The following is a 27991-nucleotide window of genomic DNA, read 5'->3' as shown; positions in this document are numbered from 1 at the left end:
GACCTGGGGCGGACCCGGACACAGTTTCCTAAAGGTATGGATATACACTATATAGAAATAGCTTATCTTCACACTGATGGTCTAATTTGTAGGTCACGCACAGACATCAGCAGAAACGAGAGACTTTTGCATATCCAGTTAAAAGTTCCTTGTAACGGGGTGTCGGTGGCTTAGTGGTAGAGCAGGCGCCCCATGTTCAAGGCTGTTGCCGCAGCGGCCTGGGTTCAACTCCAGCCTGTGGCCCTTTGCTGCATGTCACTCCCTCTCTCTCTTCCCCTTTCACATGTGTGTGTCCTATCCATTAAAGGCTAAAAATGCCTCAAAAATATCTTTTAAAAAAAAAAAAGTTCCTTGTAGCGGCTGTAATTAACTTATTGTTCCAAAATATCATAATTCCTCTAAAAATTGTATCCTGCTTGGCTAAATAATAACCACTGTCAAAGACATGCATCGCTCTAAATTATTACTGAAATTAAAAAAATATAAGTTGCATTTTAAATATTGGGCAATGTGGATGTGAGACATTTTGAAACCTTATTTTAGTTGGAACATCAACAAAACATGAGAAAACAAGACAAAATAAATAAATGTATGCTCATCAGTGAACATGTCACACACCCACTCACCAGCCACTTTATTAGGTACACCTTGCTAGTTCCAGGTTGGACCCCTTTTGTCCTCAGAACTGTCTTAATCCTTGGTGTCATAGATTCAACAAGGTGCTGGAAACATTCCTCAGAGATTCTGGTCCATACTGACATGATGACATCACACACAAAGGTGCTCTATTGGACTGAGATCTGGTGACTGTGGAGGCCATTGGAGTACAGTAAACTCATTGTTATGTTTGAGATGATGTGAGCTTTGTGACATGGTGCGTTATCCTGCTGGAAGTAGCCATCAGAAGATGGGTACACTGTGGTCATAAAGGGATGGACACGCTCAGCAACAATACTCAGGTAGGCTGTGGTGTTTAAACCATGCTCAGTTGGTACTAAGAAAATCTCCCCCACACCATTACACCAGCAGCAGCAGCCTGAAGCGTTGATACAAGGCAGGATGGATCCATGCTTCCATCTGAATGTGGTTTTTCCAATCTTCTATTGTCCAGTTTTGGTGAGCCTGTGTGAACTGTAGCCTCAGTTTCCTGTTGTTAGCTGACAGGAGTGGCACCTGGTGTGGTCTTCTGCTGCTGTAGCCCATCTGCTTCAAGGTTGGACAAGGTGTTGTTGCTTCAGAGATGGTCTTCTGCACACCTTGGTTGGAACCAGTGCTTATTTGACTTCCTGTTGCCTTTCTATCATCTTGAACCAGTCTGGCCATTCTCCTCTGACCTCTGGCATCAACAAGGCATTTTGGCTCACTGGATATTTTCTCTTTGTTGGACCATCCTCTGTAAACCCTAGAGATGGTTGTGGTGAAAATCCCAGTGTGTGACCATAAATCACCTTTCTTTCCTGTTCTTTTGCTCGGTTTGAACTTCAGCAGGTCATCTTGATCATGTCTACATGTCTAAATGCATTGAGCTGCTGCCACATGATTGGCTGACTAGGTATTTGTGTCAACAAACATTTGAACAGGTGTACCTAATAAAATGGCTGATGAGTGTCTATCCAAAATATAATCATCAAGCATTATGAAACAATATGTAAGGTGCTAAATGTTCTTTATTAGGTAGTAAAATATAACTTTTAAGGGTAAATACATGACTGTATTGACTGTAACAAGTAGCATGTAGGGACCCTTACTGTGTCACATCACTTAAATAAAAGCACTCTTTGAGGTAGATCAGTCTCCTCCTCAGTGTTACGTAACTCTTTGGGGGAAAGGTACATTGCATGTGACTTTTGTAGGGTAATGTCTACTTGCAGTCACAGTGTGTAGGTTTTCCAAATGAGTGTGGTGGCAGCATTCATCCAGCACTTAATGAATCCCATTTGGCAGGCAAATGAGCCTCAGCATTGACCTGGCAGATTCTGGAGCTGCTTCCATAGTGTCAGCATCTCCTTGGGACTCCGCCTGTGAACAAGCAGGACTGATCTGTAAGCACAGGGATTGCCCCTGTCTGTCTCCGGGAGATCGAACGTTAAAAAACCCGGGTGATGGCGTGGAGAGAGCCCGAGTCTGTGCATGCACATGCCCAGGTATACATCGTCTATTGGGAAGAGGCGCACCCTCTTGGACACCTCTTTCAGTCGTAATGCAAGTGAGCCAGAATACACCACCCCACCTCCACCAGCATACGGTGGGTACGCACCTTTGTAGAAACGTTCTGGTATGTAGTATTTAGTGGATGGCTCCCGGTTTGGCATTGCGTTATTGATTACATCCCCAACGAACAAATCCATGTCGGTTTCATTGGTATAGGCTTTCCACAGCATGTGTTCATCCCATTGCTTGTGCAGGTAATCCAGAAGGGCACCTGTTCGGACAAAGACATCATCGTCCCCTTTGAAGATGAAGATGGCGGTGGGGCAGTACTGCTGGAGCCAGTGCCAGAACAAAAGGTCCTTTAGGGTCAAGTTAAAAAAAGAGTCTCTGAAATCCCACTGTAAGATATCCCCGTACTTCTGGTTCTCGAGCTCCAGGAGGTTTTTGAGGTCTGGGTGAGGACCGGTGCTTGAGTCCTGCCTTCCAAGCAGAAACACAGTGCGTACTAATCGGCCTTTCTTATTTGACTCCCCCTTCACCAGACCACTGCGTCCCCATGTTTCACGGATGGCCTGCCTGTTTTCAAAGTTCCCCACTTGAGATTTGATAGCCATGAGGAGCATGGGAGAATCCAGAACCATGCTGCTGTTATTCCTCCTACACATACCAGGTTGGTTGATAAGCAGAGGATACTCCCTGCAGTGCATCGACAATATAAACGCTCTCATTTGTTCTGGGAAGCTGTTTAAATCCTGCACATGAGGGACTGAACACTTGTGTGACATGCAGTCAGAGAGGCACTCATCTTCCATTTCTGTTGAAACCTTTGCTTTTGGCTTCCTTGGGATCCCGGTCGTGTTTCCTCGCAGTATCGGGTTGTGCTGACGGTCCCACGCGTGCTGCAGCTGGTTCCACAGTGCACTGTCCTCCAGACGGAGGTTCCAGAAGGGGCCAAGTGGGTGAGAGGCCATTGCGGAGGAGTTAGCAGAAATCCCAGTGGCAATATAGTGGATGGTTATTTTCGGAGGGCTGTAGGAGATGGTGACGAATATGGACACCATGACGTAGATCAGAAGGTGGCCGGTCATCATGCAAGGCAGCAGGCACATGCACAGAAGTCTCCCGTTGCATTTGCAGCATCTGCCCATCGCCGGTAGCGTACAAATCAGACACACACCTGCACACATGAAAATGAGACTTCAGCAGTCATGCACTAAAGTTGACATGACACATGCTCATTGTTTCAGATATTTACAGGTACGTAACCTTCCCTAATTACCATGAAAGGAGGCACCTCTGTTATTTATCCTCCTGAGACCTGAACTTTTGTTTGGGATCAGTAGGACGTGATTAGTATAAAAACCTAAACATTGTTAATGATAATAAAATCCCAATGTCCTCAAACGAGACGATAATGAAGTCTTAATGACTTCAAATGAGTACTTGCTACTCGTTTGAATTAACAGCTTGTTCCTGTTGCTAACATTGGTCAAATTTGTTGACATATAAAACTACAAACATTATCAATCATAAATAAACAAGTTTCAACCATTAGATGTGATCAGGTTTTGGACCTTGTCCACTTCTGTGTCGGGATCGGCTGCAGACAGACTTGGCAGAGATGGCTGCCATCTTGTTTTTACATGGATTAGTGTATTGTGCTCTTACTACCACTAGATGGCACAAAAAGTGTCCATGAATGAGGACAACAGGTCTGAGTTAAGTAGAATGAAGTATAAGGTCAATAAACCCAAAATGTAGTCTGAGTGGGCAGAAGTTCGCTGCATAGATCAGCCTCTCATTGGGCGGAATGAGCCATCCTCTGAAGTCCCGCCCTACCACCTCCGGTTGCAGTTTTCAACACGTCCTTTACTAACTTTTGCGGTGTTTGATCTTGCGGGGATGTAGCCATTTTTCTGTCATGGTTCGCGTCCTGTAGGCGATATTTTTGTGGGCGTGTTACACCAAAACCTGTTTCCCCCCAGCAATATTTTTGCTAGCACACCGTTGCTGTGGCACCGCCCAGGACGACTGTGATTGGTTGAAAGAAATACAAGCAGCTGGGGCGTTTTTTCCTCCAATCTCAAAGTGAGAGTCGGCCCAGCCAGACCTTTCTTTTCTTGAGAAAGGTAGGGTGAGCGAGACTACCCAAAAATGTGACGTCCATTGATGAGGACACAGGGTCTCAGGAGGATATAATGCACTTTTGTGTTTAGATTAAAAATGATTTGGGGGTTGCTATTTCAGAAGAGTCATGGACAAAAGCCCAACTACTCGTGCATTCTTCGTCTAGTTTGTGCTAGACATGGACTTTTGCAATTTAAAATATTGCATAGATTTGCTCTGTAATATGTACCCACGTATTAGTCCAGTGTGCGACCGCTGTGGGCAATCACCAGCCCCACTAGCCAAATATTTTTCAGTCACTGTCAGACGTCCTGGGTTGCCCTCTGGATCCTGAACCACTGACCGCACTTTTTGGTATTAAGGTTCTGATCTTGTGTGAACCAGCTCCCCAAATAATACAATGTTATTTGTAAACATACTAGCACATGGATTGATATTATTAAATTGGAAGCAAACACAGGCCCCTGCCCAATTCTTTCCAAATTCTACCAGATCTGGCAACCCTTTATAGACCACTTTAAGAAGCCTTTTATAGACCACTTTTGTTTTGTTGTTAATTTTATTTTATTCTTAACAAAAATTGAAAAAAAAAATCTACAACTATGTATCTATTCATTTACTTTTTATTGCTTTAAATAAAACCATAAATAGGACGATATGTTTTATTCGTAAATATTATATTTTGCAAACTTGTGTCTTTTTCTATACAAATCACCTTTTTGATTTTTTAACTTGTTGAATATTTTTTTATATATTTTTGTACCAGATATTCTGTTTTCACTTTTACACTACTGTCTGGTTTATCTAACTTTGAAAACGCCAATAAAAAGCAATAAATATAGTTGTTACCCTGCTTTTTATAGCCATCCTTTGGAAATGGACAGAAATAGAATATTATTTATATTATTTTATACATGGGTGTATGTCTTTTTATTTTTATTTTTTTCCATAATTTTCTTTTATGTATTGGTTTTATTTACTTATTTATTTTTGCACGTTTTCTTTCTCTCACTGACTATACATTGATCGGCATTGACAAAGGACGTGTTAACACTGCATTTCAAAATTAAAAAGAAAGTTAAAAAATTACAACAGAGAAAACATTAAAACCAACACAGATTTAAATGATGCTTTGGGTGCACCTGAGAGATTTTTACAACCAACACTGTAGGCAGCCCTTTGGAGTTTCTGTCTCCTTGGTGATGGTCCAGTGAGGGTAATTATCTCTTCTTGTCTACACAGTCAAAGCATCATCCTGTGCCTACCTGCTGAAAGCCTCTGTAGACTGGTGTGGAACATGTATATGCAATATAATGGATTAACTCCTTCTTTCTTCAGCTTTTAAAAGTTGAGTAAACACTGCTACATTATTCTTAAATTAGCTTTACTGCTGCTTACCTGTTTGCTTCTTTTCTTTTTAGCAACAGCACCATGAATTTTACAGATGACCTAACCCCAAATCCAAAATATTGACTCCTACAAGCCTAAAGTCTCCAGCATAAACGTGTCATAATTAATGGATAGTGATGGCAATATACTTACAACTCTAATGACAGGCAAAGCATAAATGTACTTACAAGTGTGTGCACTGCCTTCCTTGTTAAAGCGGACTGAGATCACAATGATTTGAGGTGTCCACCTTCTGTTGTAGTGTTTCATCCGGCTTGGTTATAGGCTGGTCGTAACGTGGCGGGTCTGCAGCGCATCATTTACATCCATAACGCTGACGGATAAACCCAAGCATCCTCTCAACCTAAAGGCGTCCTCTCACCGCAGCACCGCCGCATCTGAGCAACAGGTCCCAGGTGGCTGCGCGCACAGAGCATGCGCCACTGTGGCTCCTTAAGGCCACGGTGTAAGATGTAGAAAATACACATAGGGTTAATGTAGGCCTATCTGTGCTGCTGGCACGGACTGATTTGAGATCGGGAAGCAGCCTCGCCAGGCAATAATTTCTGCACACAGATAGACTTTGATTTGCATGCAGGTGCGCTGCAGTCTGTGTATTTGCATGTGGCCAAATGATGTATGAGAGGATAACCCGACCGCAGCCTGCTGGACATCAGTTGTCATAATAATGGATTAACATTTCATTACTTATACAAACACGAAAAAGTACTTAGTGAACCAGGTAATCCATACTCTGCATTTAGAAAACAATCAGTGTTCTTTTATAGCCTACATTTGCCTGCAGGTTTGAATGAAGGAATATAAGAAGGGGAATAAATTAATGACATCACTGACCTGGTATAATAGAGTTTAGGGACTGTTCGTTATTTATGAAGGGGGGAAAGGGTGGTGCAAAACAGGTGAGGCATGTCAAATATTTTTGAAGCACTGGGGAGGGACTTGAGTTTTTATTTGGTTTAGAGGAGACTTTAAATGGTTTCATTTTGTACTTATTTCAACCCTTTGAACATTGGTATTTTTGATTATCATGATGTCATTTCTTGGAGTAGGCCAATCTTTACTGCTTCATATCCTTAAAATCTGTACAACCTAAGCTAAAAGGTTAAGTGAGTCAATGAATAGAAAAATAAAAAACAAAACATAATAATTAAGTAGTGAAATTGGGTCATTAAATATAAATGTGACTTGTGTTTTCATTGGATGTTACAAAATATAAACACACTGATCCAAAAGATTTCTAAATGTAAAAGCACAAACATATATATTTTTAACATTTATATTTTTAAGTTATTTGAACTATGTACATTCTTTAGTTTTGGAATTATACCCTTTTTATAAGCAGAGAACAAAAGCATTGTGATGGATTCATCCCCTGGTGCCACATCTAACGTCGCATAGTGACATTATAGACAGAATCCTTAGAATGAATGCTCTAGCTGTTATAGTTTTAGTTTTGATATATACAGTACAGGCCAAAAGTTTGGACACACCTTCTCATTCAATGAGTTTTCTTTATTTTCATGACTATTTACATTGTAGATTCTCACTGAAGGCATCAAAACTATGAATGAACACATGTGGAGTTATGTACTTAACAAAAAAAGGTGAAATAACTGAAAACATGTTTTATATTCTAGTTTCTTCAAAATAGCCACCCTTTGCTCTGATTACTGCTTTGCACACTCTTGGCATTCTCTCCATGAGCTTCAAGAGGTAGTCACCTGAAATGGTTTCCACTTCACAGATGTGCCTTATCAGGGTTAATTAGTGGAATTTCTTGCTTTATCAATGGGGTTGGGACCATCAGTTGTGTTGTGCAGAAGTCAGGTTAATACACAGCCGACAGCCCTATTGGACAACTGTTAAAATTCATATTATGGCAAGAACCAATCAGCTAACTAAAGAAAAATGAGTGGCCATCATTACTTTAAGAAATGAAGGTCAGTCAGTCCGGAAAATTGCAAAAACTTTAAATGTGTCCCCAAGTGGAGTCGCAAAAACCATCAAGCGCTACAACGAAACTGGCACACATGAGGACTGACCCAGGAAAGGAAGACCAAGAGTCACCTCTGCTTCTGAGGATAAGTTCGTCCGAGTCACCAGCCTCAGAAATCGCAAGTTAACAGCAGCTCAGATCAGAGACCAGATGAATGCCACACAGAGTTCTAGCAGCAGACCCATCTCCAGAACAACTGTTAAGAGGAGACTGCGCGAATCAGGCCTTCATGGTCAAATAGCTGCTAGGAAACCACTGCTAAGGAGAGGCAACAAGCAGAAGAGATTTGTTTGGGCCAAGAAACACAAGGAATGGACATTAGACCAGTGGAAATCTGTGCTTTGGTCTGATGAGTCCAAATTTGAGATCTTTGGTTCCAACCGCCGTGTCTTTGTGAGACGCAGAAAAGGTGAACGGATGGATTCCACATGCCTGGTTCCCACTGTGAAGCATGGAGGAGGAGGTGTGATGGTGTGGGGTGTTTTGCTGGTGACACTGTTGGGGATTTATTCAAAATTGAAGGCACACTGAACCAGCATGGCTACCACAGCATCCTGCAGCGACATGCCATCCCATCCGGTTTGCGTTTAGTTGGACGATCATTTATTTTTCAACAGGACAATGACCCCAAACACACCTCCAGGCTGTGTAAGGGCTATTTGACCAAGAAGGAGAGTGATGGAGTGCTGTGGCAGATGACCTGGCCTCCACAGTCACCGGACCTGAACCCAATGGAGATGGTTTGGGGTGAGCTGGACCGCAGAGTGAAGGCAAAGGGGCCAACAAGTGCTAAACACCTCTGGGAACTCCTTCAAGACTGTTGGAAAACCATTTCAGGTGACTACCTCTTGAAGCTCATGGAGAGAATGCCAAGAGTGTGCAAAGCAGTAATCAGAGCAAAGGGTGGCTATTTTGAAGAAACTAGAATATAAAACATGTTTTCAGTTATTTCACCTTTTTTTGTTAAGTACATAACTCCACATGTGTTCATTCATAGTTTTGATGCCTTCAGTGAGAATCTACAATGTAAATAGTCATGAAAATAAAGAAAACGCATTGAATGAGAAGGTGTGTCCAAACTTTTGGCCTGTACTGTATATATATAGGATTATGCAAACAATGATCTCCTGTGGTGATTATGGGGAAATTCCAGCTATTCACAGCAAAATACTACGTCTGCACTGCACCTGAGGCAAGGTAACATAAGGTCATGGTATGATGATGGGGAAGACAAATGCCTTAGCTTTCTTCTGCAAAACGAATGAATGCTCTATATATTATGATTTTATTTTAGACAGATATATATATATATACATATATATATATATATATATGTATATGGAAATAGCAATCTCCCGCAGCAATGTGCATGGCATGTAAGGTAAGGTAACGTAAGGTCATGATGTAATGATGGGGAAGACAGAAGCCTTAGCTTTCTGCTGCAAAACGAATGAGTGCTTGTTTATTACAGTTTCTATTTTAGATCGATATACACACAGGATTATGGAAACATCAATCTCCCACAGCCATTATATGAAAACCCCGGCATATTTATGCCGAAATACCACATTTGCACAGCATGTAAGGTAAGGTCACGTAAGGTCATGATGCAATGATCAGGACATGATGAGGTTGACAGGAGCATTTGCTTCCTGCTGCTACAAAAAGAATGCTCTAGCTAGCATGGTTCTTATTTTAAATGTACTTTGAACAGGATCATGCAAACAACAATCTCCTGTGGGAGGTCCACTTTTAAAGGGTTTTTGACGGGTTAAATACCCTCTGAATGCTGAATCCTGGCGAAGGGTTTGAAAGGCAAATCACCATAATCACATTATTCACCATGAGCAGAAACTGTAAAAACAAATCATTGTCGAATTTTTAAATGTCCAGTGGTCCTTCAATACATTAGTTTTGAACAGGATTTGCATTTACTTCGGGGAGGGTCAAGAAAAAAAAAAAAAAGGAAGTTACATCCCAGTCACCCCCTCCTCTGATAAATAATGTACAGTCCCTTATAATGACCTTTATTTTTTCATCTTCAACTCAACTTAACTTTATTTATATCACACCTGTCATACAAACATGCAGCCCAGAGTGCTTCACATAACAAAATTCAAAGGACACAAACACAGACAAGTATAGATAAGGTACTGCAAGACTAGAAAATTACAACAGTAAGACAAAAATAAATAAATAAATAAAATTTTAAAAATTATAAATACATATAGAAAATAAAATAAAAATAAAAATCCATCAAATGAAAATAAAACAAATAAATGAAATATTGCTAAATAGAAATAGAGGATATTTTTTTTTAAAAGGAAACCGTTGAAAAGATATCTAGTTTTTTTCTATCTGTGAGATGTGTCTTTGTATTCTATTCTTTTCTATTCTATTCTATTCTATTCATATGGTGAGGGCATAGACTGAAATAAAATAAGTGAGGGTGAGTTTTTCTGCCATTGTAAAAGGACAATCAAGGTTCCCACTGATAAACATCACCGCTTTACCTTCGTACGTAACAACAAATGATTGACACAACCTCCAGCCAATAGAACGCCCGTCTGGCAACAGGTTATCTCCTGAATCCCGGGAATCAGCCAATGGAAAGCGAGAGGAGGCGGGGCGTGGCCGCCTCGCTCTGCCGCTCATGTAGCGTGAAGCGATACATGTTAGGTTGAGCTTTGAATGAGGGGCCATCATCCCGGCGGCTCGGAGGTGGAAAATACAGTTTAAAGTGTCTCTGGATGCGTTTTAAAATGAACAAGCAGGCTCTGCTGACAGATACCCAAGTGACCGTTCGGCGCCCGTTCACCTCCTCGTCGGGTAAGTGTGTTTTAAACCCAGAAACGGGTTTGATTTGTACGCGACAAAACATGCAACAGACCTGTTTATTTGTCTGTGTGACACAAAGTAGCAAGCTTGCTAGCGGATTTTTTCGGACTCTTTTTTAGGAGGCGAGGGGAGGAGGAGAGAGGAGGGGGGCTATCAGTCATTTCGAGACAAAAGAAACCCGAATATTTTCACTGTGCGTGTGGCTGACACAGCAAATGACACCCAGGGGTGATATGAAGTCGCTTTTTGTGGTTTGACAAAGTCTACACACACTGGTTGTTGAGTCTGAATCGACGTTAGTAGCGTTAGCTTATTCTTCTTCGTGTGTGTGTTATGTGGACGGTGTCGGAGAAGAAGAAGAAGAAGAAGAAGAAACCCAAACAGACAGTTTCTCCTAAAAAACAAAATGAGCCGCTGCAGACAGAATAACGTTGCTTATGTTGCCCACAAGGCCCTGATCGCTACGGTCAGCATTTCGGCTAGACGTTTACATTGTGAGCACAACACGTTTGTGCTTATTGTTCCTTGCAGTAGACTTTGTGTCCAGTTTGAAAGCCTCCCACCTCAGCTAAGGTTAAAGAGTTTATTCCTCCTCCTTTGTGTGTCAAAATGAACACCCACAATCTTACACTCAAGCCAAGCTTCATTTTGCCAAATAATCACTTTCCATTGACCCCAATCAAGGTGACAAACCTGAAACATTTCACTCCCAGGTTGTGTTTTTCTCTTATTCTGGCATCAAAGCTATATCCTGGCCTTAATGCACAACATGCCTGCATGTTTAGACAACATCAAGCAACTGCAAGATTGTAGTTAATTATTTTCAGGGCTCGCTCTGCAAGCCATACATACTGGTGCACTAATAGGAAGCAGTCCAAGGGTTAAGCCTGTGAAATTAATTCTTAGAAGGAGCTTGGACTTTCAGAGTACCATGCTAAGGACAGTTATCCCTTCCTCCCAGACAGCTAAAAAGAGAAATCTGCATCGCTGAGTGGTGTTATCTGTATTTATTTAAGTCTAGCTGATCAGTGATCTGCTGCACTTATCAACACACGACAAATGTGACTGTTTTGAGAGGACTGGACTCATAGAAAAAAGATTTGTAACTCCCTGGAAAATGGATCTTGACAATAAAACAATAGTTATAATATAAGATAAAATCATGTCAGTGCTCATAATTGGCTGTTTCCTGTGTGTTGTGACTGTTGAATTCATCTTTGCCCGTCCGGTATTCATTTCAAATCAGTGAATTGCTCACCTGCTCTTGACCGGGCTCTAACACAGTGTGACACTCTTAATCTGTAGTATTAGAGGGTGAACACTGGTTTCGATATAAGGATAGGTTTATTATGGGATTAGCACGGGATTAGTGCAGATATTGACATGGGGTTGTTACCTCATACACAAATTCCTCCGTTCTCTGTTAAACAGTATGTGAACATGATTAGAAATTCCTTTTGTGTTCAGTGAGATTTTAAAGGTTGAGTAAATATAGAAAACAAACCAGATTATGTGACACAGGATCATCCACACTCTCTGACATTTGGAGTAAAATTGAGAAAGTTTTCGAATGATTTGTGTCGACCTACAGCTGTATGAACAGCGTCTGTGAGGTTAAGTAACTGACGTGTAACCTGACAGTCTGGTATATGTGGAGAAATGCTGCTTGATGATGTGTTTTATATACATCTGTCCCACGTAACAACTATTTAAAAAATGTGTTTTGTAAAATCATCACTTAAGTTTTCAGAAATGTAGCTGTATCAGTTCAGTGCTGGTCTTTATGACATGTAGGACCAGGCAATATGAAGATAATCAGATGTCCATATTACAACAGTATTGTGGGAGTGATTGTTGGCACAATGAATGAATAAATAAATGAACTCATATAGCACCCTTCATGCACAGAATGCAGCCCAAAGTGCTTTACAATTAGACGGCAGAGACAAACAGCAAAAAATCTAATTACACAACACTCGTTCAAGGAGACAGGAGAAGAATAAACAAATGTATCAATCAATAATTAATCAAGTAATAAAAAATACATACATACAAACATATTAAGAATATTAAAACAGAAAGCTGTTAGTTACAGGCTATATTAAAAAGATACGTTTGAGTTGTTGTTTAAAACTGTCCACTGAGCCAGCAAGTCTAATATTTAAAGACGGGGTGATCTGTATTTTTGGGGCATAGCAGCTAAAAGAAGCATCCCCAAAGGTTTTTGTAGCTACATTGGGAATAATTAAAAGAGCAGCCGCGGATACAATTTGATCATCAGTAAGTTTACATTATGACTAAGTGAGTAAAGTTACATAATCAAGCAGCTAGAACAGTCTGTTGAGTCAAAAACATTACAATAATTTACTGTAATACAGCGTTCAAAACCTGGAAAAGACGACACTTTTGATACTACGATATCAAAACTCTAAGACGATATATAGTCTCATATCACGACTAGGACTGCAACTATTGATTATGTTCATTATCAACTAATCTGCTGATTGTTTTCAAGATTAATCATTAGTCTGTAAAAAAAGAAGTGAAATATACTCATAAAAATTTCCCAGAGCCCAAAGTGACGTCTCCAGTTTGCTTCTTCTGTCAAATCAGCAGTCCAAAACCCCCAAACTCTTTATTTACTACAATAAATGACAAAGAAAAGCAGCAAATTGTCACATTTAAAAAGCTGGAAACAGCAAATGTTTGACATTTTTGCTTGAAAATTGACTGAAAGAATTAATTGTTTAGCAAAATAGTTGGTGATTAGTTTTCTTTCGGGCGTTGTGGCTCTAATCAAGATATTGAAATGTTGCCTGGCCCTGTGTATACAGTGTATCTTTACATGCCATCTATAATGTTTAATATGTGTCCAAATTCTGGTAGGACGTGCAGTATGTAAGCAAGGATTGCCAAGTATCAATAAACACACCCCTAAAAATAGATCTCTGTGTTTAAGGTTGTAAATGAGTTCAGGTGGTTCAGCAAGATGGCGACCTGTTTGTGCAAATAGCCATATGCATGCAATTGGCCATACTGCAATTTTGATAATATTTTGATTAATTGTACAGCTTCAGAACGTAGCTGTAGTACTGTGCAAGTGCACCAGCAGCAGAGTATATTTATGGGGGGTTGACCTACAGAGAAACTAACGCTGAATATGAAACAGAATGAGTTAATGCTTCAGAACGGTATGCAGGAAGTGTAGTGCTACGACTGTGAGTCTGGCTGATGCACACAGTACTGTACATGGTGGGAGAGTGAGCAGCAGGGGGGCTTTGATAGATTTGGGTCTTGGCAAAAAAGCTGTTCATGAATCTGAATGTGTGGGTATAACTGATGTCGTCATTTCAGAAAAATATGATATGCAGTTTCATCTTCTGAACTTGTGTGTTTGCAGGTGTTGATGTGTGCTTTCTCTTGTTCTCAGGTTTTCTCGGATGAACTCCTCTCGCTCCCTAATTTCCATCTGATGTTTCCCAAGACTGACTAGATATTAATTAAAAAATACACACATATATTCTGAATATATAGTTCAAAATCTCCAGTAGGAATTCAGACAACAACATATCACCTGTATCACCCTTTTCCCCCTCTCCCCTTTTCCCTTTACACCAGATTAAGAGGGGCATCAAAACACACTTAGGATTCACAAACACACACGTTACATACACAAACCACCATGTCCTCCATCCTTCCCTTCACTCCCCCTGTAGTGAAGCGTCTCCTGGGATGGAAGAAGACTCCAGCGGGGAGCGGAGGAGCCGGAGGAGGCATCGGAGGAGTGGGTGAGCAGAACGGGGGAGGACAGGAGGAGAAGTGGTGCGAGAAGGCCGTGAAGAGCTTGGTGAAGAAGCTGAAGAAGACCGGGCAGCTGGATGAGCTGGAGAAAGCCATCAGCACGCAGAACAGCAACACAAAGTGTGTCACTATACCCAGGTGAGATGAGGACACACACACATGCTGTAACTCTATCTCTGTTTGGCTCCATCTTATATATGAATGCACATGGTTGTGGTCATAGTGCGCATACAAACATATGGATATAACCAAGACAGACTTTCTAAAGAATCTCCAAGCATCAAATGTGCCACATTTTCAATTGATTATCCAAAAAACTTGACATTTCACACTTCAATTTATGCTCACGTTCACAAAAATCACACTTCCCTAGTCCCTGTGCACTGGTATACCACAATAACACCAATACAGATCATCAGAGCGAGGTATGCTAACACACATGAAAGTATGCCAGGCGACCACAGTCTTGCAGAAAAGAAAAGTCTCTGTTGTGCAACAGTGGGTCTGCTTCCTCATTTCGCTGTGCCACAGGTTAGCGAGGCAGCAGAAGTGAAACCGGATCAGAGGAAGCACATGTCTGACACATGATGCCAACCGGGCTTCGTAAACTTTGTGAGCATCGGTACGCATAGGATGTGTCTGTGCATTTGTGTTTTGCGCAAGGCCATTGACGGCGTGCTCTGTTTTGAGTCGCTGGGAGTGTGACAGGCTCTGAGTGCACCTCCGCCGTGCTCCTTCGTGGCAACGAAACTTCAGTCTTGCCTCAATATCAGTATCACTCATTCTGCAAATGAGGTTTGTGTAGATACTGTGATGGTTTTGATCAAAAATGTTCGTTGGCATAAAAAAGCATCTACAACAGAGAGAAAAACGCAGGATGGAGCTTGTTTCTGATGCAGGTGCGTCTAACTGATGGCCCACATTTGCAGTGTGAATGTGGTTAGATCTTTACTCCGCTTTTACCGCCACAGTTGAACTACTTGGTGCCTGAATCAGCTTGGCTGGTGCACTTCTAGTTGGAGATCAAATCTACAGAGAACAGGAAATTGTTCATTTGTTAGGCAGGTGTACGGTTTAGTAAAGAAAATATTTAACAACAAGGCAAGTTGGGTTTCTGATGGAGTTATATATTTGTTCTTAGCACTGGAGCACACACCATCCTCCTCAGTTATACAGACTGTTATGGAGGTTGAAGAGGTTGTGCACTGTTACAACACAAAAATGTAAGTCTAAGATGGAGATAATGAGACAAAGTATTACTGCATCAAGCGCTGTGGAGCTGTGAAGAATTGATTTATTATGAAGAGTGTCGTTTTATCACCTCAGATTCTTTGTGAAGGTTCTGGAGAAGGTTCAAAGCCGCAATTATATCTGTACATCTCTACATACTCTCTGAAAATGGAGCACCTTGAACTGCATATCTTCATATTTCTTTTCACAGAGCCTTGAAAGTAAACTTAGTAAGTAAGTAAACTGGGTGTGTTTTCTTTCTGAAAGCACCTCTGCGTACCCAAACCTGCCAGTACTGATACTCAAGCTGAATGCTTACAGGTCATGTGTCTGTCAGTATAGATTTCTCCTGTGTCGCATGACAAGGTACATGAGCCGAGTCACCAGACCAGGTGAAACCTTATCGTGACAAAGGTGGCAAAGTCAGGGGAGCTCCACGAGGAGCATGTGATTATTGTCAATCAATCCAGCGAGGGTCAGCAGAGAGAGGAGATAACTGTGCTGCTCTCTGCAGATTTTATGAGCTTTGCTTCTCAAATTTTTTTATGTAAACTACCCTCTCTCGTCTTTCCTTCTTGCTTAGTTTTCTTTGATTATAAAGTGTCAGTAATAGAATTTACCCAGTGGAGAAATTAGCTTTAACAGCTGGAGCTCACCTGGAGCTGATGGGGATTTAGTGTCTCGTTCAAAGACACTTCAACAGGGCAGCTTTTTCTTTAATAAATAGTTTCTGAACCCTGAATGCCAGTCCGCCCCTCAGAGACAGAAAGGAACAAACGTCCGAATCAAACTTCATGAATACCACCTACATTGTGTACAAGGTAAATCTGGTAACCGTCAGAAAGTGTATTTGCATTTACAGCATTGTATTGACATCATTTTGCCCACGCTTTATGAAGCGGGTGAGAAGCTGGAGAGCTGGCGAGAAAAATAAACATGGCAGATTCAGGGTTAGCAGAGGTGCTGCTAATGTACTGCACATATTTGCTTTTCCTTTATCATGAAAACATTCATCCTCTGTGACTGTAGTATTATCAGATGTTAATGCTCCTGGTGGGTGGATGGTTTCTCAGCAGTGCACTCTGTATAGATTGCCGGCTGAGGTCAGGCAGATCTAATCACTCTGCAGCAGCTTTAATGCATGCTGTGTAGATTCACACCTTGAAGCTACTTCCTGCCTTATATGTCTTAATATCAAAGTAATTAAATTGACCCAGTGTGAACATCGGTGCTGGCTCAGGGCTGGGCAGTTCAGTGGAGCAACTCACTCATACCCCTTTTCCAACAAATGAGCTCTGGTTCTTGAACTAGATCAGGATTCTTGGAACCTTGGTGCTGTTTAGCAAACCAGCCAGCCTTTCCACCAGTTTGAGCAGAACCATCGTAATCAAGGATGCATCTTCATCGTAGGGTGTTGCTTAATACACAGTGGATGGGATCTGTAGTAGCGAGATGAGGGATTGCATTGATTTAGGGCTGCCCCCAAACTAAGAATTTTCCTAGTCGACCAATAGTCGTCATTTAGGGCCATCAACAGGTTTCTGATGTGAATGTAATGATTAAATGATATATTTTGGTGGTTTGAGTTGAAGGTGTGAGAAAGAATAGTATCAGTAACATTGTTAACACTGTGCTACATTACAGAGAAATACAAAACCGTACTAATGAACCTTCATTAATATAGGCCTATATTTTATCTCCAAGTGCACGTCACACACTGAGCGAGCCGCCTGTTAATGACGCTGTGGGCTAATGGGCATGTAGCTACTTCCATGTTTCAGATGATACGTCATGTTTGTAGTCGACCAATGAAGATGAGTTTACATATCACCTTGGGTTCGTCCTTCACCTTCTCAAAATGATCCCACACTTTGGATTTCCTGCCCGACATGTTATTAACTAGCCTGTGGAATAACCGCAGGTACCAGCCCTGGAAATTAGGAGCCGTACACATGCTGCGTCTTTAACGCAGGTCGGACGCAGGGTGCTACTCTTGTGCTGATCTTGAGCTGATCTTCTTCCAGGAGCTGTTTATAAGTGTGTAGGCCTATCGTCCGTGGGACAGATGTAAAACTCTGGGTAGCCCTGCACTAACACGATCAACCTTTCCGTATTTATCAGACTGAATATTTACAGAAGAAGTCGGCTGTGATTGGTTTGAAATGTGACTCCTGTCTGACTGCTGATCTTGTCCACTTACTGTGTCTGTCTTTTCAAATTAAATTCCCACATGGTCCAGTCAAATAAGTTCTGATTTATTTTGACGAACCACAGCTCCTAATAGAGTTTCACTTTCTTTTTTTTTTTTTTTTTTTTATTAGACTAAGTGACCAATGAAATTTTGCCGACTAATAACCTTTCGCGTTGACTAACGTTTGGTCCGCTATTAGGGGGCAGCCCTACATTGATAACCTGTTATCACAAACTGTTGTTTTTATTTGAAACCAAGCCTGGACCAACTATTAATGATAAGAAGATGTAGAAGACTATTACGTGCAAGACTCCACCCTCTCACCAACTTGCAGAATATGACATGCCCATTGACGTTGTCGTAGTTTGCACTTCAGGTCAAGGAAAATGTGCCACTTTTTGGTTCTACTTGGAAACCAACTTTCTGGGTTTTGCAGTATATCTGAAAGTGTTCTTGTTGAGGAAATGGGAAGTTGGAGAAATACTGTAAATGTATGGGTAAAAAAGTACAGAAGTGGAACCATGTGAGGCTTGAGTGTCTGATGCCAAGACGCCAGGCCTCTGTGTTTCCTCACTCTGAGGAATGAAGGCTAGATAGCAGCTTCTGAAGTGGTGCTGATAAGTTCACGGGGGATCTTGTTAGGCATTCACTTGAATTCTGCCGCTGTCTTCTATCTCCAAAGGTGCAAGATGGAAAAATGTTATCTCGTGTTTCAGGGTTTGGACCATATGGCTTATGTTCTTTCAACTCGATGAGTCATGGCACCTACTTGTTTGATTTGCTTCTTAGGTTTGTGCAAAAGCAATCAATAATTAAGGCAGTTAATCTTTCAATCTTTCAATATTTGGTTTCCTGCTGTTCTTGAATTAACTAGAGGCCACAATAAGAACGCAGTCCTCTCTCTATTTGATGCTAAACATTGGAATCAGTGAGTTTAAACTGAAGTATATGTGTCAGAAATATATGGAGAAAAGTGTTACTTGTTAATGCAATGTTTCACAGATTGGCAGTGGCTTGGTTGAAATAGCTCTCCTGCCGTGACAGTATTCAGTAGTTTTCAGCAAAAGCATGCCAGGCCTTTGATGTACGGCTCACTTCCCTTTGAACACAGAAGTAAGGTTGATAAAAGCTGAAGATAAATTGCTCTGGCTCTTCAAGGTTTCATTTGTTTTTCTTTTTTTGGTGGTGGAGGATGTTAGAGAGTTGTCTGGAGGATTGTCAGAAGATAGCAGGTTAAAGGCTTTGTAAATTTGTGTTTGAGTAGAGGTAAGAAATGAGACAGAGGAGTGCAACAGCTCAACTGAGTCAAGGCACAGGTAGCCTTTTAACTACTTATGGATGACCACTGATAGACACAAAGATTTCATGTCTGTAAAAATGCCATACATTGGTCAAAATACCCTCATGATGTTTTGCAAATAACTTATGAGTCTAACTTTTAAGCTTTTATCCACAGTAGCCATGTTTTCATAAGAATATTCTCATGTGCACTTTGAAGTATTGCATCAGAAATGTTGTATGGAAACATCACATTTGTATAAATCTTCCTCAATTGCGCGAAAAGTGGGGTGTTTTTTGCTTATGTAGAAAAAGAGTTGTTCGGATAAACAAGATATGGAAGCACCTTTGCTGAATAAGTTCTGATGTAGCAAACATTTACCTCACATGACTGATCAGCTGTTTCTGCTGTCAGCGTCTTCCCGTGCATTAGAATTGTTGCCAAGGTTTATTAGTTGCGCTCATACTTGTGCAAATAATAAAAAAAAATCCACAGAGGTTACGTAGTCTGAAACAGCGTGAACTAAGACAGCAGCTCGTTAATATTTTCCACAATGGCAGCAAATCGGTCCGTGTACTTCGCCGCCATTCGTTTCGAAATAACAAATTGAAACATGGAAAACCAACCATTATTCGTTTTTTGTTTTGAAATGACCAAAAGAAAAAGGAAAATACCGATCCGTCTCCTGTTTTTTTTTGTTTGATAATAAAGAAAAGAAAAACAGAAAACAAATTGTTATCCATTATCCGTTATCCGATTTAATTTGGGAATTTAAAAAAAAAAACCTGTGGGAAACTCCTTTCTCTATTCCTCACCACGAGCTATCAACACAGAACATTCCATTTCTTCTATTTAACGCAATAAAACCTGCATATTCATCCAAAGACATATTGTGGCCAGGGCCCAGTGCTGCCTGACGCTCTCTGATGACACATCTCTTGACGGGTCCTTCGTGGAGCACATAAGAGCTATGAAATGTACATATAGAGCATGTACACTTCCTATAACTGCTAGAATATTGCTTTATCTGACATGTTACGCTAATAAATAACTTCTCTAACTAATCTAGGTCACTCGACATGGACAGCAACTAATGGAAAAAATGATATGCAATACATGAATTAATAAAAAGTTTTATTACCATGGACCAAACGTTCCTTTTCGTCCGCCAGTTTTCTGTGAAAGTGACGTCAATTTCAGTCAAGTCAGCAACTCCTGTTTTTCCGACATGAGCGGGCGTTCATGTGTATTTTCCCAGTCGGAAAGTCATTTTTCTGATTATTCCGACACCACATGAATGCAACTTACTGGACACAGAGAAGAACAAAAAATAGAGAGAGGAGTTTCTTTAAATTCCCAAATTAAATATGATAACGGATAATGATAACGATTCATTTTCCGTTTTCCGTTTTTCTTTTCTTTATCATCAAATAAAAAACAGGAGACGGATCGTTTTTTTCCTTTTCATTTGGTCATTTCAAAACAAAAAACGGATAATGGTTGGTTTGCCGTGTTTCAATTTGTTATTTCAAAATGAAAAACAAATGGCCGTGAAGTACACAGACCCAAATCAGAGCTTCTCTCCATCTGCTTTTATGTTTCACAACAACAGCTCAACTTGAATTTACTCAGAGCACCTTGGCAAGAGGCAGCTCAACAGAATAGCTTACAGTATCATTGTATTAATTTGTCTTTGTGTCTGGACAGCATGAAACATGCTGGTTGACATGAAAGAACAAGTAAAACTGATCAAATTGAAACAAATTCCCAAAGGTCTCTATCTGTGTTTCTGTAGTAGATGGGTTAGATGGCCAAGGCGGCTTGTTTCGTTTCCGGTTCGCAACCTTTACTTCTTCTACTCTGTATACATGTGCAGTAAAGCCATGTGTGAAGAGTAGTCTATACCAGTGGTTCTCAAATGGTGTGCGATTTTGTGATAACCACACTTATTATTGCAGTATTCAACTGGGCTGATACAAAAAGTTAGGAATACATTTTTAATTGACTGAATCAGTATGTTGTGTGCACCCATTTCCTAATAAAGAGGCAAACTCTAGCTAAAAAATGTAATTTTAATTGATTTGAATTTAAAAAACCTTCATGGGGAACCTATTTGTTGCCATTCGCGCGTTGGGTATAGAAGTGTGTGACACATCAAAGCCCTGATTGGCAGCCAGTGTGAGGGATGATGACATTTGTGGGCGGGACAATGGATCGCTTTATTGTCCGGGCCAAATGACAACAAAGCACCAACAAAGATGACCTATCACAGAAAGAAAAGAGAGGGGGAAAACTTTAAGTAGATGAGATCACAGAAGCTACCTGTTGTATTTTGTCTTATTTTTACGTTGTGATAAGAGTGATAACACACGTTATAGAAGCTATTGTGTGCAGATATAAATACAGGTGTGCCTTGACATTTTGGCTCCCCTTTTGTGTGTCTTGGGTACAGAAAGTTTGAAAACCACTGGTCTATATCATGAACTTGTGGAGCCCAGTTTATTTGACAGAATGTGTCCAATTTGCGTTTCTTTTTTGGTGACATCCCAAAAGTTTGCTTAAAATTTGCTTGACAATTTAATGAAAATGAAAACACAGCTAGTGACTTACAGTTAGTGAAAGGATCAATTGTCTTGCCAGGAAGAAGGACTTTTGACAGACATTGTGGGGACTACACTGGTGTCCCTGTGGTGTGAAAGGAAGAAGGCAAGACATTAGCTGTGTCTGGAGATACACGGGGCTGGTAGTTGTAGAACTCTTCGAGGAGGCTGATTAGTGTCGAGATAGCAGGTCTTGTACAGACAGGTCTTGCTGTGATCAGACAGCAGAATCTCCTCTCCTATCCAACATGCCCATAGAGCTTTAGAGATCATGTTAGCAGTCGGGAGGTGTTTTAATACACTCACTGTGTAGTTTACACACACATTTGTGTTGTATCTGGTTTTTCTGTTGTCACGTCTTGACACATTTCGTACAGTCTATTAAACATCTTTATTTCTTCATTCACATTGTTGTGTAGACACATCACACTTCTCATATCTTAATAATGATTTGCAGAAATGTGAACCATGTCTATGTGTATATTAAGATATATATTGTGCAATCAGGCGCTGCAGGAGCTTATTTAACTTTTAAGAAATACTTCACCCCCCATTACCAATTTGTATATCACTTCCTTACCCAGTGTTACACTGAATTCATGAAAAAAATGTTGCTTTTCTTGCATGCCTCCAGTGAACAAAGAATCCAGCAAAGCAAAACTATATCAAAACATCTGTTTACAAACTCTCACACAACTTGTGCAGTATAATCCAAGTCTCATTTATCCAGACGTACGCTGATAACTTTACCAAACAGGGAGCCGAAATTAAAGGGAAGATTATCAGTGCTCTCTTCAAAGCCAGACTCCATTGACAAAAACAGTAATTTGACCTCACTGAACACAATGACTTTGGAGTTTTAAAAGGTTACTTCAGGTTTACCAAAGTCACACAATAACACTAACGGATGGAGGCAGCTCCTGTGTTCAAGGATGTAAAATGACTGTTTTTGTCAATGGAGTCTGGCTTTGAAGGGAGTATAAGCCCCGTTTCCATCAAACACTTTCAGTATAGTACCTTTGGAACCAATAACCAGTAACCCTTCAGACATGGTACCTAGACGCTAGTGTTTCCACCACAAACAGTACTCTTAAATGTGGACGGGGTTGTTGTCACTCACTGCTCCGTCCAGCACTCACTGTATTTCCACCTTTATCAGTCTGCACCTTGTTTATCGTCCACAGAACGAGGCTGCACGCCAACACTTTCAGAACAAAATAGAACAGGCTGCAGTGAGAGTCTCTCTCCATGGGATATTTAAAAATAGCAGCTTTGTGCATTTAGTCCTTCTCAGGCAAGCTCAGGGGTTTAGCGTTGCTGGAGCCCACAGGAACAATGCTCCACGACGCTTTTTTTTCGCCGAGTGAGGATTAGAATATAAGCAGTTCACAACTAAAGTAATGGTCAGAGTTGTCACAATGAAATTTAAGGTGTGCTGATTGGTTCACGTCGTCAACTCATAGCTCCACCTTTTAGTACCAGATCTGTGTGCTAGGTACCCCAACAGAGGGGGGACCAAAAATGGGGACGGTACAGAGCAGTTCCATTGGTACCATCCACAACTTTTAACAGTGGAAACGGAAAAAAAAACGTACTGAACTGAACTGTCCTGTACTGCTCGGTGGAAACAGGGCTATATATAAGTTTTACTTTCAGTTCAGTTCCCCTTTGGAAAGAGCTGTCTGTTTGGTAAATTCTGAGCATACGACTGGAAAAATGAGACTAGGATTATACTGCACGAGTTGTGTGAGAGCAGACCACTTTTACTTAAATTCATCAAGAATTTTCTCCACTTTGGGATTCTTCATTTACCAGAGGCATGCAAGAAAATCAAAGTTTTCATCCTGAATTCATCCTAACACGGGCTGAGCAACTGAAATACAAATGGTCATTTGATCTCATATAAGAGCAGGAAAGAGGAATTGAAAGATAAATTAATCTGGTATCACCTTTCATCTAAAAGTTTCAAGAGGAAGCCACAATTCAATCCTGTCTCCCCCCTGCATCACCTGATTGCACCACATCACTGTATGTCCGATTTGGATTTGTCACATGATCACCTGCCATCCAGTTAGTGTCTCTTATTGCAAAGCGAGAGGGCGGTTCGTTTCATTTCCCTCCTCCGTGCCAATAAGAGACCAACTGCACATGTTTGTGATTTCATCCTACTAATTTGGAATGAAACGCCTCATGTTTACCATCTGTTTTCTTTCATTTTTATCCTTTTTGCACTTGTCCTGTGTGTGTGTCTGTGTGTCTGTAGTAATTGCTCAGATCTTTGGGGTCTGGGCTCAGGCCACACGATAGAGCAGTGGGACTCTGCAGGCATGTACGGATACCATGACCACAGCAGGTGAATATACTCACACGCACTCAGACACACAATGAGTCAGCTGTCTCTATCCATCTCTTTATTCCCGCAGATTTCCGCACATGTTGCTTTAATGATCATCTTTCATTCTGTGATGTTCAGTATCACTACACTCTGACTGTGGACACTTATTGGTTTATTTAAGATCTCCCAAAGACTTCCAGGCAGAATTATGAGAGGCGATTACATTACAGCAAACCTTATCACTGTCACTAATGTAATAATGCTCAATATAATCCAGCCAGTTAGGAAATAATGGAGCTAAATAAATTCAGACGAGTTACGTGGTGATAGAGATGCTTTGAGTTTATGAAGATGAGTTTTCCAAGGTGCTAATTTCAGAGCGGTAGTTTATGGACGTTGTGCAATGGCTCTTCTCAACTGTGCTGATGAATCTCATAAAATAAAGTTAGCCATAAAACATAACCAGTATCCTGAATTCCACTGGTTGGCCAGTTAATGGCCTTTCTTGGTTACCAATAAAACACATGAAAAAAGATCCGCACAATGACCCTTAAGTGGAATTTATTAGCACATCCACAAGTGACGTTTCGAGCTGAATGCTCTTCTTCAGACTTTGCTGAATGTATAGAGGCGCCATCTTTAAAACATTCTAGGGTCACATGGTTGTTCGTTAATTGTCTCCTGTCAAAACTCGGGCACATTTCTGAGCCGTTACCTCTCCTCTTTCCCAACCACTCAGGTCGTTAGATGGACGTCTCCAGGTGTCCCATCGTAAGGGCCTGCCACACGTCATCTACTGCCGCCTGTGGAGATGGCCCGACCTCCACAGCCACCACGAGCTGAGGGCCATCGACTCCTGCCAGTTCGCCTTCAACCTCAAAAAGGATGAAGTGTGTGTCAATCCCTACCACTACCAGAGAGTGGAGACGCCTGGTAATGACTCTCGGGAACTGCGAATGTCTATTTGTGCAAGTTTCTGTGACGAGTTTTATTATCACTTCTAGTTTTGCCATTTTGTGTTGTGGAAACCAGTCTGATTATTATCTTTATTTTTCCGTTTTTTGGTGTGTGTGTGTCTGTATAAGAATCAGAATGTTATTGCATGAGCACACTGCATTTAATTATACAGTCTTGAGTGACACTTTCTTATCTCCGCAGTGCTGCCTCCCGTGTTGGTGCCTCGTCACACAGAGATTCTGACAGAGCTTCCTCCTCTAGATGACTTTACAAACTCCATCCCTGAAAACACCAACTTCCCTGCCGGCATAGACCCTCCGAATAACTATATACCAGGTGTGTTTGCAGGGTTGTGTTCACTCCTTACCTTAGCTGCCGTACAAGATAACTAGATTTGCTTTCACTAGAAAGTTGTGGTGCTTGTTCCTTCCGTACATGTCATCATTAGAGTTCTCAGTGGGCAGAATAAATTATAACCCGAACTGAACCGACCGCTGTGAGTTGAAGACTGAACCCCAGCAATCTGAGGTCATCACATTAAATACTGAGCTCCAAACCCAGATCAACCCTTTATCCTTTTTGGGACCGTCGGGCTGGGGTCGAGATTGAGAACTCTCGCCATCGTACACGCCTAACCTTAATGTAGACTTACAGGAACACACAGTAACTTCAGCGTTTCTCTTCTCAGTTTCTTTGTGTGGTTGTGCTACCTTTTCACAGAGACTCCTCCACCTGGCTACATCAGTGAAGATGGAGAGACCAGCGACCAACAGATGAATCAAAGTATGGAATCAGGTAGACTAGTTGAGTTTTGTGCTAGTGCACATTCTGCCTTAAGGGTCAGAAGATCAATCAAGCTCAATCTCCACATTAAATGTAAAACAGATGACAAAACGGTGTTATGTGATATGTCTTTTCTCTCCCAGGCTCACCAGCAGAAATGTCACCCAGCACCCTGTCACCTGTCAGTCATGGCCTGGGTAAGACTAATGTAAAGTCAAGGTAGTTCTAACAGTTGGAAAACACTGTTATTTGCCACACTGAAAATTGACCTCTACCTTAAAATGTTGTCCACAAATTCGGGCCTGGAAAAGCTGTCAAATGTGTGTAAAATGTCCTCTCCATGATTTCTTTTCAGACCTTCAGCCGGTTACCTACAGTGAACCCGCTTTCTGGTGCTCGATAGCCTACTATGAGCTAAACCAGCGGGTGGGAGAGACGTTCCACGCCTCACAGCCATCGCTGACGGTCGATGGCTTCACCGACCCCTCCAACTCCGAACGCTTCTGTCTCGGGCTTCTCAGCAATGTTAACAGGAACGCGACTGTTGAAATGACAAGGAGACATATAGGTACGTGTACATGCACTTCTACATACAAAAACCTATCACTTATAGTCTGTGGAGCAGGGATGGTGGTGTCTTTGGGGATCATGAAAGGTCAAGGCTCTGAGATGTAATACAGTAGGTCAGAGATTTTAAAATGTTGTTAAGAATACACTTGGGCAATATGGTAGTGCAGTGGCCAGCACTGTTGCTGGCAGGTTTAGGCCCTTCTTTGTGGAGTTTGCATGTTTTCCATGTGTTAGTGTGGGTTTTCTCCCACAATGCAAAGACATGCAGTTTAGGGTAATTGTTGACTCTAATTTGCCTGTGGGTGTGAATGTGAGCGTGACTGGTGGTCTGCCTCTGTAGCCCTTTTTACACTGACTGTCCAAGGTGGGACTGTTACAACGTTATTCTGCCTCGTTGTTCTCTACAAAAAGTATCAACATGGAATGGGCGCGCAGGGTTGTCTCACCTTTTAAGTGGGCTGCTGAGCCCCATTTCAGCGTCTGCATAAAAATGACATTTTGACGATGTGTTATGTGTGCAACCTACCACCAAGAGATTTAAAAAGCAGTTAGCAGCTAACTCAAAGAGGAAGAATAGCAACTGACAACGTCTGCAAATTGCAGAGACGTATAGGTTCGGGAGTTCCTTACCCTCCAAGCAGAGGACGATATCAGCCTCCATATAATAGGGGCGGCAAATGATTATAATTGCTATGTTATGCCACTGGTATTGTTTAGAAATGTTAGTAATGTTACATGTCACACTAGAGAGTGATGCTGTTGTAACATATCATGCCTGTCACACATCTTCTGGAAAGCCACATGCTGTCTAAAATAAAACACTGGGGCAGCATGAAGCCTGTGTGCCACGATTAAAACATCTGTCGCCATGTTTCCATGTTCTATTTTTCGTGCTGGACCACTCATTAGGTGAGCTACTGGAATATATACATATACTGTTTGGTTATTATTTGTTCCATAGACGGAGCAGGCACAGTAAGAGTGAAACTTAACCTTCAGTGCCTGGGTCCAAAGGTTGCTTTCACTCACAAACAGCTGCTCCTCTCATCCATCCATCTGATCAGATCAGCTCTGATTGGATCGACTGATTGGTTTTGTGTGAAAAAGCAAAGCCGTTGTAATGGCCTCATGTGTCAGCCCTGTGGTCGTCTAGCAATCTGTCCAGGGTGTACCCTGCCACTTGCCCAGTGTCAGCTGGGATTGGCTCCAGCCCCCTGTGACCCTGTAAAGGATAAACGGTTACAGATGATGGATTGATGGATAAACAGCTGAATAAATGTGATACTTCTATGGCACAAAATTCAGGATTTCTTCTTCATGATTTATGTCTTCCACTCTTTCTCCTCATTCCTTTTTTCCTTCCCATTTCTCCTGTCTCACACTCTGCAGGTCGTGGTGTAAGGTTGTACTACATTGGAGGGGAGGTGTTCGCCGAGTGCCTCAGTGACAGTGCCATTTTTGTCCAGAGTCCCAACTGCAACCAGCGATACGGCTGGCACCCTGCCACAGTCTGCAAGATACCACCAGGTTTGTACACATAAATAGTGTTTCCTCCTTTCCCTCTGGAGCCAGATGGATGATACACAACTGACAAAAAGCTTCCTCTCTAGTTTGATAGTAACACATAACTGCTGTTTAGACAATTATTTTTAAACAGGGTTTGAGCTCCTATTGAAACACTACCTATTGTGGGTATGAGTTTTTCCCACCTGGTATTGATAAA

The 27991-nt window shown here is 41.4% G+C and overlaps 2 protein-coding genes across 5 annotated transcripts in view; one reads left to right on the top strand and one right to left on the bottom strand.

Moving 5' to 3' along the window:
* Positions 1–175: 175 nt before the first annotated feature.
* On the bottom strand, positions 176–3299 carry si:dkey-175m17.6 (N-acetyllactosaminide beta-1,3-N-acetylglucosaminyltransferase 2). Its single transcript, XM_049603647.1, has one exon. The coding sequence runs from the start codon at positions 3297–3299 to the stop codon at positions 1956–1958; it is 1344 nt and encodes a 447-aa protein (XP_049459604.1). The 3' UTR covers positions 176–1955.
* Positions 3300–10367: 7068 nt separating this feature from the next.
* Positions 10368–27991, top strand: part of smad2 (SMAD family member 2) — a 28986-nt gene continuing 11362 nt past the window's right edge. For 2 of the 4 annotated variants that reach the window (XR_007451669.1, XM_049603644.1), the window contains exons 1-9: positions 10368–10513; positions 13953–14461; positions 23887–23976; positions 24698–24891; positions 25117–25251; positions 25636–25710; positions 25842–25895; positions 26054–26266; positions 27658–27795. Coding sequence is in view for 3 of the 4 variants with exons in the window: in XM_049603644.1 (XP_049459601.1) it covers positions 14205–14461; positions 23887–23976; positions 24698–24891; positions 25117–25251; positions 25636–25710; positions 25842–25895; positions 26054–26266; positions 27658–27795 (1156 nt within the window). In the remaining variant the exon portion in view is untranslated. The remainder of the gene's footprint in view (positions 10514–13952; positions 14462–23886; positions 23977–24697; positions 24892–25116; positions 25252–25635; positions 25711–25841; positions 25896–26053; positions 26267–27657; positions 27796–27991) is intronic. The other 2 variants (XM_049603645.1, XM_049603646.1) reach the window with 2 other exon arrangements.

Source organism: Epinephelus fuscoguttatus, linkage group LG18 (assembly GCF_011397635.1).
Source record: "Epinephelus fuscoguttatus linkage group LG18, E.fuscoguttatus.final_Chr_v1".
Classification (NCBI taxonomy): Eukaryota; Metazoa; Chordata; class Actinopteri; order Perciformes; family Serranidae; genus Epinephelus; species Epinephelus fuscoguttatus.
This window is presented reverse-complemented; position numbering and strand designations above follow the sequence as displayed.